This window comes from Diabrotica undecimpunctata, chromosome 5, assembly GCF_040954645.1.
Source record: "Diabrotica undecimpunctata isolate CICGRU chromosome 5, icDiaUnde3, whole genome shotgun sequence".
NCBI classification, from domain to species: domain Eukaryota; kingdom Metazoa; phylum Arthropoda; class Insecta; order Coleoptera; family Chrysomelidae; genus Diabrotica; species Diabrotica undecimpunctata.
The window spans coordinates 52,038,825-52,055,106 of NC_092807.1; the positions used below are offsets into that span (position 1 = coordinate 52,038,825).

The 16,282-nt window shown below is 31.8% G+C and overlaps 1 protein-coding gene across 2 annotated transcripts in view; it reads right to left on the bottom strand.

The window, feature by feature from the left end:
• Window positions 1–16,282, bottom strand: part of LOC140441317 (uncharacterized) — a 438,896-nt gene that overhangs the window by 130,634 nt on the left and 291,980 nt on the right. For both annotated transcript variants that reach the window (XM_072531963.1, XM_072531962.1), the window contains exons 8-10: window positions 12,406–12,579; window positions 4,801–4,962; window positions 2,308–2,491 (exon numbers count right to left, since the gene is read on the bottom strand). In XM_072531963.1, the coding sequence (XP_072388064.1) occupies window positions 2,308–2,491; window positions 4,801–4,962; window positions 12,406–12,579 (520 nt within the window). The remainder of the gene's footprint in view (window positions 1–2,307; window positions 2,492–4,800; window positions 4,963–12,405; window positions 12,580–16,282) is intronic.

The window sequence follows — 16,282 nt, forward strand, 5'->3', positions numbered from 1 at the left end:
GCGGAACTTTCGTAACAAGGATCAAAACAACAATTAACCCAAACACACATTGCATATTGCCTCACATCTGGTATCGATATCTGGGATCCCGAAAGACAAGCCACACACAATCAAGGTAAAACGAAAGCTCAAAACTTTAAAATTCCAATCTACAGAAACCGAATACTCCCGGTCACTAGAAGTCACTATAGCTCTCAAGGATGTAAAGCCCCAGGTTTTGACAATATTCATCCCGTCGGAATTCTTAATTAACAGCAGCGAATATGCGAGAGAATGGATGGCTCACTTTTTCACAGACATTATGAAGACCGGTACCATACCACATGAACTCAAACGCTCGAAGGTTATTGCCATATTAAAACCAGGGAAAACAAATGAACAACCCTAAGAACTACAGACCAAAAGCCCTACTATTGACGACGGGACGTTCAAGCTACTAGAACGATTTACCTACAACAGAATTAGTCCAAAGCTACTTGATCAATACCGGTTGATCAGGCAGCTTTCCGACCGAAAAGAAGCTGCGCAGATCAGGTTCTTTCACTTACCACATTTATTGAGGCAAGATTCCAGAGAAAACTTAAAACTGCAGCCGCATTCATAGACCTAACAGCGGCTTACTATACAGTCTGGAGAGAAAACAAGCTCCTCCGTACAATCTCCTGTAAATCCACCACTCGAATATTCAACAGCATGCTAGCCGACCGAACGATTCAAGAAGTCATGGAAACCGACATCAGCACCCCAAGAAAACGGAAGAATGGACTGCCTCAGGGATCTGTCCTAGCTCCTCTTCTCTTTAGCCTGTACATCGTTGATATACCAGAAACCAGATCAAGGAAGTTTGGTTACGCCGATGACTGAGTCCTTGCAACAAGGTGTAAGTCATTTGAAGAAACAGAAGAAATCCTCACGATGGACTTACACACAGTGGAAAAGTATTTCCATAAATGGAGGTTCCAACTAAACGCTACCAAAACAGAGGTTTCCAGTTTCCACCTAAATAACAAGCTTGCAGGAAGAACACTCAACATCCAATTCGAAAACACCACACTTGTCTACAATTAAACACCAAACTACCTTGGGGTGACTCTTGACAGAACCCTATCTTTCAAGGAACATCTGTCAAAAACAGCGGAAAAACTTAAATCCAGAAACAACATCATCCAGAAGCTGTGCGGCACAACATGGGGAGCATCGGCTTCCACCTTGCGATCATCTGCCCTGGGCCTTGTCTTCTCAACCACGAAATACTGCTCTTTAGCGTGGCTTAACAGCCCACATATACACAAAGTAGATGCCCAATTGAACAATACAATGAGAATGATTGCTGGCGTTATCAAATCTATCCCTACGCAATGGCTGCCAGTATTGAGCCACATTCCACCACCCAAACTACGGCGCATACACTCCCCGACTAGTGAGTACCGAAAGATACTTAGGAACGAGATCCTGTCAATCCATCAAGATATAGATGCTGCCAACGTAACCGTCGATGCTCCAGACGACCGCCAATAAAAACAGCACAGACTGCTGTGGAAAATAAGTTCAACTTGACGACCACTTCGACTCGAGAATGGATGGAACAACAAAATAGCAACTTACCCTGCATCACACAAAAACTACCAGGTTTTGACTTACCACCCAACACATGGACTGTGCTGAACCGAATCAGAACCTAACACGGCAGATGCGGTTACATGATGCACAAATGGGGTAAGCAACCATCCCCACTCTGTGACTGCGGACAACCACAAACCATCTGTCACATCACAGAACAGTGTCCCAAAAGATCCTATCATGGCAGGTCAGAGGATTTCCTAATGGCGACTCCAGAGTCAATAGACTATATAAATAAGTTAGATGTTCGTTTGTAAACATATGTATTACGTTTTATACAAAATATATGTAAATTTAAATGTAAATGTGTCAAATGTCATATGATCATACGATAAATCAATAGTTCGAAAGATCTATATTAATTTCTCTTGCGCAATGCAAGATTGCATAAGTCTCTGCTTGAAATATAAAGGTTTATTCTCTTAGTAGAATTGAGATGTATAAATTTCAACAAATAATAATAAAAATCCCTGTATATATATATATATATATATATATATATATATATATATATATATATATATATATATATATATATATATATATATATATATATATATATATATATATATATATATATATATATATATAAACACTTTACACGTTGTTGCGTTATATAAATGGTAACCAAATGCTATTAAAAATATCAACGGTATATATGTACTAAAACATGGCCGAAAAAATTACCTTTTGTCCTTCGTTTACACTGGCATCTTCCGGCGTTTTCTTTTTTTTCTTTTTCTTTCTAGCGGATTCATTACTATCATTGCTACTATCGCTGTCACTCTCGGATCCGTTTTCCAAATTGTTGCGAATCGCGTCAGCAACAACTGCATCAAGTTTATCAAGTTGATCTGAATCGAGATTGAAGCTGAAATAATCTTCTATTAGATACACAACTCATTGGTATGTTTAAATGTTATGTATAATATAATAAACACAGACATTTATCACAAATAAATTTATATATATATATATATATATATATATATATATATATATATATATATATAAGAAAAAAGAAGTACTTGTGACTCGTTTGGAAAAAAATATATAAATGTTTTGGATGGGTTGGAGTCAATAAAAGGGACTATTGGTTAACTATTTATTATCTCGAGCTTTCAATTGTGTTTACAATTATTATAAAGAGCTGCCAAAAAAGACAAAATATCTTACAAAGTTGAACTAGAAAGAAAAAAAATATTTGTTAACTCACCAAATAAAATTAGTTTGGTTAATAAAATTGTTGCTAATACATCTCAAAAAGAAATAATACAAAAATGTCCTTATCTAATAAATGCTTCCCTGAAATTTTCTAACACAAAAACAATTGAATTTATAAATAAGTTAAAATAGCGACCAATTACAAATAAGCCTCAATGTCATAAATGCCAACTTAAAATTTTTATTTTTGACAATTATATTGCCAAAAATAAAATTTTGTTTAAAAATTCTTTTTTGTTTAGTAATAAAAAAGAAGAAGATTTATTCAATTATTAAACAAAAGATCAGAAATTCAAAATCTAAGCAAAATTTATGATTATATTATTTCTTTATAATTTATATATGAAACTTGTAAAATATCACATTTTGATTTAATTTTCCATATAAATGCTAAATTGATGGCATATATATATATATATATATATATATATATATATATATATATATATATATATATATATATATATATATATATATATATATATTATACAGTTATTAATTATGTTTGTTATTTCCTGACTATGAATTAAGAATAATACATTTATGTGAACTTCCTTGGATTATCGGTCTGTCTACTTTAAAATAAAGACTTTAATATTGTACAAACGTTTCAGCGAATTGTAATTTACAATGAACACTGCATTAGTATTAATACTATTAAAAAAAATAAAAATTATTCTTGGCAATAAACCAACCTTACAACTAAACATGCTAATAGATGCGCAAGACAATCCACATGTAAACTGTAGATGTTTATTCTAGACTAGAGCTTTATTGCAGAATACAAGCAAAGGTTGGCAATAAGCCAAAAAGTATGTGGATCTCAATTTAAGCATCTTGTTTAAAGTTTTTAAATAAAGCTTAATTTAAAAATAACTTTAAATCTTATTTAAACAATTTTTTATTTAAATAACCAATACTTTTATTTCTGCTTTTAAACATAGTTTCTTGAAACTATCCAACTGATCATTTAACTTTTAATACCTTGTATATCAAAAACTACTAATTTTATGGCAATAGGAAAAACTACTCCCATGCATAGAATTTCACTGTCTATATAATATTGACAGAAAAAATATAAGTTTCCATTTAAAAAACAAATGGATGACGTCATGGTAATGTCATCACAATTACTTTAATCTAAATTAAAAGCAAAACTAAATTTAAAAATCGACCTATTTCGGAATTTCTTTCTAATATGTCACATGCATTTCTGAAATACTGAAGGCGGGTGCTCAATAGTAACACACTGTATAGACTGTAACACACTGTTCTATTAATTTGCTGAAAATTCATATGCTTTTTGGAAATATATTGAAAATTGCATTTTGCTATATTGAAAAATTATATTTGGGAGATACTGTCCCAATGACCCATAATAAAAAACATAACCCTTCAAAACGAAAGAATGAATATTAAAATACAGATCTTCCATTTAAAAAATATGTATCTTTTTATTTATATAGTAAGATTAACTTTGGGACACCCCCTTTATTTTTAAGTATTGTAGCTGATAAGGCTGTAACACAGAATAATAAACAGAGGGCATCAGAATGCCCACTCTGCTTGTCAACATAAGTACACGCATCTCGTACGCGCAGACTTAATCAGATATGTTTTAAACGGAACCAGTGCTGTGCAGTGAAATTTTTTTCTGTTGTGTATAGAAAAATTAACCCGGTTTAATTTATTTACGGCAACCATAGACATAATATGCACTATTTTACTCGTACTTTAAGTTGAAGAATAGATTAAATTATTTCAAATTTACCAAATTATTAATCTCCAAAAATTTAAATTACAGTTCTGTCGTAGCTTGTCACAAATTTCTCAATTCGAGTCTATGTTTCCGTTTAAAATATGTCGATCGCATGCTGACACACTTCAAAGGCGGCATCTGAGAGGGGGCATTCTGATTGTTATTTATTATGTGGCTGTACAATAAAAATAACATACCTGCTTCTGAAATTAGTATCACTGTTTGCATCATCACTGTCATCGCTGTCACTAGAGGAGCTACTTAAATGTATAGTTGTTACTTTTTTCACTTCTTGGCTGCGACGCTTTTTTGGTGGTACAGTCTTTTTTATGTTGGACAAATTTTCAATATCACATAACCTAAAAACCATGTGCAAGTTATATACCTTAAAATTAAAAATAAAACCAAGTATCATATTTTAACACGAAACAAAAATTGCTGTGTAACTACATTTAGACAATATCCGTGAAATGACAGATTTTTACTAGTCGAATTTTAATTAGCTAGATAATATAACCATCTCCAACAAGTTTTTTAGTCTATCCCTACTTCTTCTTCTAGGTGTTTAAAAAGCTAAGCGATTCTTCTTCGTGTTGGGTAATTATCGTTCTGGCGTTCAACGTGCCCTAACCATCTTGATCTACGTTTCCTTATTCTTGTTTTAATTAGTGCCATAATTAGACTTTCCCTAATAAATTCCTTCTATAACGCTATCCTTTTTTTTTGTGACTCCAATCATCCATCTAACCATTCTCGTTTCTACCACATGCATTCGTTGTTCCGGTTTATTTTTTAGTGGGTCAACATTCAGTATTAGCTTTGACAGTAGTAGGTGGATCGTACTAGCTAAAGGAGGTAGACCAGGGCGGATCAACTTTCTATGCTTATAACTTTAAAACAATTAACTTTGGAGCAAAGTTATACTAAAATAAAATAGCGAGATTTTCAATTTTCTATAAGATACGGCTAGTTAATAATGTTTTACTTTATTAACCTTGCTGCAAAATAGCAATAAATACAAAAAAGAGGGGGAAACAAGCCTTTTAATATTCAAAGTTTTTCAACCAAGTAGATTGCACTTAAGACCTTCATAATTCGTCTGGAAAATCTTTATAACAATAAAACAGCCTACCAACAAATTTTAATAAAATATATTTATTAGTATTCACAAAATAATTTTGCAATCAAATTTTTTTTGTTTAATTGAATTTGTTTAAAATCGTGCACAACAAAAATTAGATCATATAGAAGTTTACCAATTTTTTACTTAAAAAAACGCACTTAACCTATCTAACGAACTTTATTGAATTGGAATTTGGACGGCCTGGAACGTTTTAAAGTTATAAACATGTTTTTGGATTATAAACAAATAGAGTATCTCGGTAACTATTAGCTTCAATGAAATTCAGAAAACGGCGTTAAAAAAGAATGGGCAAGATGTTTGTTATAAAAGAAAAAAAATTAAATGACGTGCAGTGGTTTCTGTGATACAAGCGGTCAAAGTTGACCGGCATTTGGAGCGAGGTTTTAAACAATAGGATGATAATCTTTAAACCATTACCTTTCTATTTCGGAGCTCTTTCTCGTTAAAAATTATCATATCTTCAAGATATTTATATCATATATTTTAGTAATAAGAACCATCGGATTGCGCGTAAAAAATACCAAAAAATTTAGGTGGAAAAAATTTCAAATATTAAGCCCGCCACTCACGTTCCAACGCCGCAGTACGATTTTGTCAAATGCTACAAAATTGAACGTAATTTGATCGTATATTTGCACCATTCAACCAAATCGGCGCGATTTGACGGCAGACAAACAAGTTAGTTTGCAGCAGTACGACAGAGTTGGTTGAGTCGTAAATTTGATCGTGTATATTGTGACAACGACAAGATCGTACGACTGCAAAAATATCCTTTGCTGGTAAATTTCGAAAACGGCTTATAGCTAGAGGTTTTTAACAGATTTCTATGACATTTAAAAGAACAAAGTGTCTTTGGAAAATAAAATCGACATCGTACTATGATAAAACCGCTAGAAAAAAAGCTGTGTGTATTTTGGTTGCTAAATTTCAAGAAGTAAAAGCGGATACTATAGTCCGACAATTTTCAATTAAAGGTGACTAATCTACAAATTGAACGAAGTGCTAACGGCAACCATGTAAAATCTCAGAAGTAAATTCTTACAGGGGTCATTTTTATTGAGTATGCTTCGCCCACGTAAATAAGTGAAAAATTAAGATAGTCCCATAAAAACTTACCCCCGTAACAATGCAAATTGGTGCGATTCACGAGCGTATAGTTCGACAAGTTCATTGAATAGTTTAATGCATCGGAAAACCTATCAACATTTCTCTGATCTATATATATATTTACGTTCTTAGAAAGCATGGGAATGAGATAAATATGATATTTTAGTTTATTCGTTCCACGTTTTATATGTGCATAGGCGTAGTGTGTTCTATTTCTTGGGAGTATATTTATTAAATGGACTTTTATTATTAAGTTTAAAATAGTTTTGAGTAAGTAAAGAAAATTTGAGATAAGTTTATTCTTTTTATAGTATTCACCTATTAACGACCGATACAATAAACAAAGAGAAATTTGACAATTAATTTATTAGATTGGATTAAAAGCACATAAATTAAGACCAATTTACAACCAAAAAGATTTTTTTTTCTCCTTTTCAAGGAAAAATAGTACAATTTTTAACAAAGGAACATATCGTATCTTAAATGTAAATTAAATTTTAAGGTGAAAATTATCGTCTCTTTTTGTAATGTGGCCAATATTGTCGAATCTGGTTTCATCTGGTAAAGTAAATTTAGATTGCTGTCCATGTACTAAGTTTGACACTGATGTAGCGGTTTCTTCACTATTCTCTTCTCTTCATGTTTGATTAAACGAAATCTATGTCGGATCATGCTTTCTCTTATAATGTGCATTTCTTTATCCTCATCCTTCTACCAATACATATCAACTTGAAGCAGAGTGTGAACCAGATAATATACATATGCCAATAAATTTTTTAAATCTATGCCATTCATTTCAAAATCTTGACGGTTATTCTGCGATGCATAAATATTTGTAAAATATAGAATGTTCTCAATTACTTATTTATCAAAAAAGAGTGAAAAAACTTCAATATAAACTTGCCTCCATTGTTGGCTTTTATATTGTTTAAATATCAATCAGACTGATGTTGAATTACTACTGAGTACGAAGGAGTATCTGTTGTTAGCCAACTTGAGACAAATTTGGATTTACTATTTTTCCTGGTTTTTTCTTTGGACGTTTTACCTGCGGTTCAGAGGAATATCTGAATATCAAAATCAAAATTCCCAATCACTTGTATTTCATATGTACCTGCAATATCCGATTTTATTCCTTCTTCACAAATAATATTATCATCAATGTCTTCTACATCGGAAACTTCATCTGATCCCGACGGCAAATAAACCACATTAAGTGAATCAGCATTTTCACAATCTGTCTTCTTCTAACAAAGCTATTAACTCTTTTTACTCAAAAATGCACTACCATATACAGGCATTCACATGATAATAGTTTAGCTTACTTTATTTTAATTTATATGGAATATAAAACAAATAAACACAAGGAAACTTTCACATCAAGTTTAAAAAAAAACAAATATACCGTTTACAGCACACAGTAATTCTATAAATAGAGAATGAAGTGCAATAACAAGATCGTATATTAAAATTTCAGATTGTTTAGTATAATGAAAAAATAAGTATTTTGCAAAGGTTTCTGTTTTTTGAAGTACTGTATTAGGTTCTCTATAATAACAATAAAATTTTACTCTGTTTAAATAAATAATTAAAAAATTATTTTGGTACGACCCTGCAACGTTGATAAGTGGAATATGATTTCGTCGCTTTAAGTGCGATGTTGCCAAGTAATCACTTTCAATTAAAAATTGTTTTAGTATAATGAAGAGTTGGTAAAAAAGAAAATTAATAATTTTCGAACATATTACAAAAGGGAATTAAAATTATCTGGATATAACCGCAATTCTTTTAATAAATGTATGTGACAGTATGTATGTATGTATTTTCAGCAACCAATCTTTGCGCCACCACCTACGTTTCTTGTATTTTTTTCGTTTATACAAAGAGCAAGAGCCGCTAAAAGTATATCGTTATCTCACATGTTTCTGATTTGAAAGTAAAACTCATACTGCAAAATCGGCACGTGTGTATTCCTATCCGATTTTCAACATTATTGTACTGAAATTGCATTCGACAAAATCGTACTGCGCCGTTGGAACGTGGGTGGCGGGCTTTAGGGTAAAACGGAAAAAATCGATTTACCAAGAATCTGTGTGTGGTAGAAAAAATATTTCAAATAAAAAATATAGCTGAGAATTTTGAAAAAAAATATTCATTAGCAATTTTTGTGTAAAATAAACTGTTCTCTTAAAAATATCACTTGAAGCGACGCGGCTACGCGCGCAAAATGAATAATAAATAAAATTTGTATCAATTCGACGGTAAAAATTCGATATCTGTTGATCAGAGTATCCTATCGACAAAAATCAAAAAGCGTTTTAGAGGTGAAGAGTGCAGCTTTCTTATGCAATGTTTGCATTTTGCAGCAATTTCTATAAAACTGTTAAAGAAATAAACGTTGCGCGATTTTTGCCATTTTTTAAGATTCTCATGAGATCATTAAAATGTATCACTTTTCCATTAACCGGTCACCATGGAATTTTCATTGTTAAAGCCAGGGGGCTTCAAAACCTATTGCATGGAATTTCGGTTTTGATTTTTGCGAACAAATGTGAGAAATTTGAAGAAAGTCTAAAAACGCCGAATTTAAACTTTCACATTACAAACGATTGCACGTTATGGAAAATACTTCTACGAAGACGGCATTTGGTGATATTTATAGCTGAAGTAGTGTAGTTTATAAAACAGTAGTTGAGTAATCGAAAAAAAAGCAGTTTTAAATGTTTTAGATTTACAAAGAAGGGGCAAACTTAAATAGTTGGAGGAAGCAGGATACCTGAACAGAAGTTGAATTACGATGAGGTTATGATCAAATACTTTGAGATGAGCATTCATGTAAACAGTTTATTCGAGGTAGTGAATATATCGCAACAGGCGATTTTATAGCTGCTATTTGAAAATCGCAGTTAGCAACTGTTATGGAAAAATAAAAATAGCCGCGATTCTGAATACAGCTATTTATAAGAATATGCGATTGCGAATGGAATAGCAATAGGAATGATGAAGGCGGTAGTGAAATACCCCTTCCATAATATTTGGTGTGATGTACAAAATATATCTGTATATTTTATAAGCTAAATAATGGGGTACTGGTAGCGTTATCTAGTGGTGACTAGAAAAATATTATTTATTTATGTCTAGTTTAAAGTTTTCTATTTTATTACTGATGGTATACTTTAAAATAAGTGAACCACTAAAGTAATATATACCGATAAATTAGTATGCTAATAAGTAGAGCTGAATAGTCATTTTTCTATTTTCTTATGACCTATTCGTAAACTGTATCGAGTGAATTCATTTGTTACATATTACTATTTTAAGAGTTGGTGTTTGTTTATTTTTTAAATAAAAAATGTCTTTAAAAAAGAAACTGAGTGAAATGTGGAACTTTTTTTAACCTGTTGATGAAGTTTTAAAACCAAGATTTAAAACGTTTGAATTTTCTAAAATAAATTCAGGTGAGAATGCCAAATAATGTGTAATATAGCAGTTTCAGAAAAATATACAGAAGAACTTCGCAAAAAAATATTTCAGAAACAGATTTATGTCCTCAAACAAGATCCACCATTTCCACTGATAGTGGTGAACTCTCAATCTGGAACTCTTTCGACAAGTCTGTGACAGTAGCTCAACCTCGGGGAACCAGCAAATCTCATGCCATTATTGAGGTACAAAGATTTTACACTTTATTAATAATAGCACAAGAAAAATTATGTGCTCTGGCTTCCCCAGTAGCTTGTGAAAGGCTGTTTTCAAAAGCTGGGCAAGTACTAAATGAAAGAAGAAATAGACTCAGTGATAAGAAAACAAAAATGTTATTATTTCTAAATATGAATTACCAATATTGTGATAATATTGAATAATACCCTTACTTTGTTTATTGTACAGAATAATGGTACATAAAAGCTCATTTTTCTCAAAATTCAAAATGCTGGATGGATTTTTTTAGTATTGTACCATAAAACAGTAAATTAAGTAATACAATCGAGATACAACCTGATATCGAGGCAACAATTAGATCCAAACATGTAAAATTAAAACTAATTTGCCAATGCAACTATCAAATTAAAAAATTAAAAATAATAACGACTAAAGCATCAGGTGTTCTTCTAGAAAAATATTTTCATTTAATTACAATAATTTCCACAAATTTTGTATATTACAAGTTTATGTGGTTTATTTTATTTTTATTGAATCATTTTTTATTGTTTCAGAAATAAATAATTATTATTATCATTATTTTTATCATAATAATCCTTCGCCGTCACTGTTAATTTCGTAACTATAACATGTGCGTTCATAAATAAGATGGCTACAATAAGACTGCGATCATTCTTTCTATCCCAATAATGTTCAACTTCGCTGTTAATATATATCGCTACCCACTACATATTAACCGTTGTTATATATGGGATCGCAACAAAACTGTGCTATTGAAAAATAGCAGCCTGGCTCATTACTAATTCGGGGTAAGCCCATCAGATTTTTGTATAAAATGTTTTCTGCTTCTGGTTATTTGGTGAACTTTGATATATATCAAGGAAAAACCCAAAGGTAAACACCATTTATGAAAGGGATTTTGGAAAACAGAATTCCTACAAGTTAGGAGTTATTTAAAAAAAGCATGATTTCGAGATTGAAAAAAAGAGGAGACATGATGTCTGTCATCGACAAAGAAAATAGAATATTAGTAAAGTGGAAGGATATTAACATAGTGACAGTAGCATCTACATGCCATGGCGTCAATCCAGCCACTCAAGTTATTCCTTCAAGTTCGCTATTCTCAAACCGAAAAAAAATTATTTAAGTACCACAACCTTACCTCATCTCTGAATATAATCGGTTTATGGGAGGCACTGAGTTCATGTACCAGCATATCTCCAGATACAGGATTTCAATTCATAGAAAAAAGTGGTAGTGGTCAATTTTTATTTGGCTACTAGATGCTGCTATAGTCAATGCTTGGGGTATATCCAAGAAGTGGAAAAATCAAACATAGCTTACCCATTTAGAATTCAGACAGTTAGAAAAGGTGTTAAAAGACCTGCCGCTGCTATCTATGCTAAGTTTATCTTCCAATAAAGTTTCAGATAACTTAAGATATAACAGAACAGACCATTTTTTTTTCAAACATTCCTAATAAGAGACGTCGATGTGCCGGAGAACGTTGTAGTTCAAGTATTCACACTATGTGTGTCAAATGTGATGTAGAATTATGCCTAGAGTGTAACATAATGTTTCACAGCCCACAGATATAATTTCCTTGTACAATAATTTTTTTTATACCATAGCCGGTTAGCGTTACCAAAAAGTAACGGCATTTTTTGAAAAAAGTACATATATTTGGGAAAAATACTTGTAGCTATGTTTAATAAAGTTTTTTGACCAATATCTCTGATGTTTCGTTTACTTTTTTTGCAAAAAGAAATCCCCCGTTGAAGGGTTAAAGTAATACAAATCAAATTATAAACCAAAGCCAAATAATAAAAACATTACAACAATTTGTCTAAATGTCTTTTACACATACACTAAAAACTAATAATAAACTTACCAATCTATATTATCGTTTAAGGATTTTTTATGCTTGGTCAATAATTTTTCTGGTAATCTTTCTAATAGTACGTAACAGTCATCTTTCTTATCTTTACTTGTATCACCTTCTTCGCTGTCTACAGTCGAAACTTCATTAACTCCAGAAATATTAACATCACTTAAACTTAATTGCCTAAAATACAAAATGTAATTATAGTACGTTATTTACTAATACCAAGGTTAAGGTTGTCTTTTTATATATTGCAAATCAAAAATTTATTTAGAAGTCTGCCTTTGTTCACAATACATGTTTCGTCTTTGATAAGACATATCAGATAGTACTAGATCGAAAAAAAAAACAGTAAGTTATGGAGCTTGAAGTTAAATACCACATAAGAACAAAATTATTAATTGAAGACCATCCATTGGATTATGTAGAGATAATTATAGAATCCACGTTAGCGAAATAAGAATTCTCAGAAGAGTAAAAGGCACTGAAGACTTGACAGACAAATAAATGAAGTAGTACGACCAAAAGTGAATATCTACTCGATCAATGAAAAAATAAAAGGAATACCGAACAAAATGAAAACAAGATATAAACAAAATGAATGAGAATCGACTAACTAAAAAATACAGAATTACACACAAAATGAAAGAAGTTACAAACCCTTGAAAATATTGAGGGTTATTGGCCAAATGACTTCATCCCTTCAATGGAAAATGTATGGGATATAAATTCATACACATTATCAGTTCCAATATATAAGAATATGTAGTTGTGCTGTATGTTATTATCAGTTAAAAAATAATTAAGTATAACCGTAATAAATAGTATTGAAGTATTCCACAAGGGAAATCAATAACCAGCCACATATAAATACTTGTGCAACATTAACATGAATAATGGTTCGTCTTGCTTTCGACATTTAATCTTTTCTCTGGTGGCTATTTAACATAACTTAAATAAGTCAAATAATTGTTTACACCTTTCAGTATTAAAGAACTAAACAATGCAATTTTTTTCGAAAAAAAGCTCAGCTGCAGGTTCACAAGATATTCCCTCGATCTTTCTAAAAAATCGTCACCAATATACATACGAGAAAATACTCCAACTGTTCAACAACAATTGGTTTTCCCAATAATTCCTATAACTATGGAGATAATCCCTAACGATTTCTATTAAAAAAAGCGATCAATCTCCAAACACGTTAAACTCATACAGGTCAATCTCTTTCACCTGTAGATTATGTAAACTTCTAGAAAAATAGTAAAAGATAACTATGGTACCTTAAACAAAATAATATTCTCGACCAATTTCAATCAGGCTTCAGACCAAATCCATGCACCATGGACAATCTTCTACTTCAATAAAAAATTGCGCATGCGCTATCGACCCTTTAAAGTAATTCTTAACGGCAAAACACCCCCGAATCACACAACCAAAAACGGTGTCCCACAAGGATCTATCCTAAACAGCACACTATTTCTCCTTAGTATAAACGATTTAAGTTCCTTCATAAATGATGCTGTACAATATGGAATATATGCTGACGACATAATATTATTATGTCATGGAAAGGTCACATCCACCACAAACACTTTACTACTTCTTCTTCAAGTGCTATCTCCGCGGCGGAGGTCGGCAATCATCATAGCTATTCGGACTTTTGAGACGGCTGCTCTGAAAAGTTCATTTGATGTACATCCGTACCACTCTCTCAGGTTGCGCAGCCATGACATTCTACGCCTCCCTATGCTTCTCTTTCCTCGGATCTTTCCCTGCATAATCAGTGTGTAAGTGATACAAAAAACAATGACACTGAGACTGTAACTGTATAAAAGTGTCTAAGACTTCCAAAGAAAAGGATTGTTTTGAATGAACAATCTAAGAGAATTTGTATGAACGTTTACAAAAATCATCAAAATGATCCTGAAAATAGTTGTAAAGGCAGTATTAGAAGAAAAGCGGCCTTTCTAACAGGAATTCCGTATTCTACCATGCGCGACATCGTGAAAAGGTGTTAAAAAGAGAAAAACAAGATCGGATGCTGGAAAACCTAAACAAATTAATATCGTGACTGCTAAATGTTTAAGGAATTTGGTTTACGAGGAATACAAAAAAAATGTAATACCAACAATTGATATTGTATATACCAAGCTTGTTGCGATGGGAAGAAGCTGCCCTAAAACCACTTTACGTAGACGGCTAAAAAAAACTTGGGTTCAAATACAAAATCGTTCATAAACGGGTGGCTGTAATGGAAAGTAAAAGGATAGTACACTGGCGTTTAGATTATTTAAAAACAATTCAAGAATATCAAGACCAACAGCGGACTATATATTATTTAGACGACACATGGTATGACACGCATGATACCGCTAGTAAGGGTTGGACTGATGGTTCACTTGCGTGCTAGTTGAAAGGAGTACCTCCAAATAAAGGTTCTTGGATGATTATTGTGCACTGTGGATCTGCAAATGGTTGGGTAAAAATGGGTTAATGCTTTGCGAAAAAAAAAAAAAAAAAATAGAAAAATGTAGTGTAGATTATCATCAGAATATGAATTCTACTATATTCGAAGAGTGGTTTAAAAATACACTACTTCCCAATACAGTGTGTCCGTAAAGTATGGAATAAATTCGATATTTCCTAAATGAAAGGCCTTTTTAAAAAAACCTAAAACACGTCGATTTTTAAATTTATTGTTCTACATTTTACAATAAAATTTCATTATACAAGGTGATACACATTACAGTGATGACGCCATCGGCTCTTTTTTTAAATGTAACACCCTGTATTTTAGGACATTTATAGATCGATAATAATGAGCTGATTTCAAAAAAGTATAATACTCGGGTCTAATGGATATAATTTGAAAGATATGTGCTTAGAAAATAAATTATTTATTATCAATTGCAAAAAAGTAGCCTACTTCTAGTTTTTGGTAAACTGTAATTATTTTTAGTAACGTTTAATAACAATTAAGTGGTACAATAATAATTGTATTAATTCGTGAATGTTCTGTATTATTGCTTAGAATTAATTTTAAGTAGAAATTAATTTGAGTGTAAAGCAAAGAATTGAAATACTCATGATGATTGGGTATGGAGACAAATCGCTAACTCAGATGGAAGTGTGTAATTTATTTAATGATAAATATTCAGAAATGCCCATCACGCAGTCAACAGTAAGATTAAAAAGAAATTTCGAGAAACTGGTACGTTTGAGAAAATGCACGCAAATCAGGTCGCCCCTCTGTAAATTATGTTACAGAGACATGTAATCTAATGTAAATTAGTACATTAGATGTTCTACTTGATTTGAAGAATATGCGCACACTTCTGTTCGTAGGTTAGTAGTGGTCTCGATGTTTGCAAACAACGGTACAGAAAGTACGTAAAAGTAAGTAAAGTAAGTAAAATTCACAGTTGTCCAGGAATTAAACGAGGATGATCCAGATAAAAGAACACAATTTTGCGAAATAATGATGGATAACAGCCACCGAAACCCTGTCCTGGTTCAAAATATTATTTTTTCTGATGAGGCTACATTCAAATTAAATGGCGAGGTCCACCGTTAGAATTGTAGATACTGGGCAAAAGAAAACTCCAACTGGATGCGGGAACATCATACACAATACCCGCAAAAGGTAAACTTTTTAAGTGGGTATCTCGTACCTACTTTAGTTAATTTATTCCCCAGTACAATTAATCTTGCGAGGTTTTGATAAAATTTTATGTTTTCGAACATTTAATATTAAGTCATGTATTAATAATTGGATTACTTTCAAGTTATTTAATGTAATTTATTTATAACTTATTAATATTATAAATCAATAAAAATTAATTTTCTAAGCGCATATCTTTAAAATTATATTCGTGAGACCTCCAGT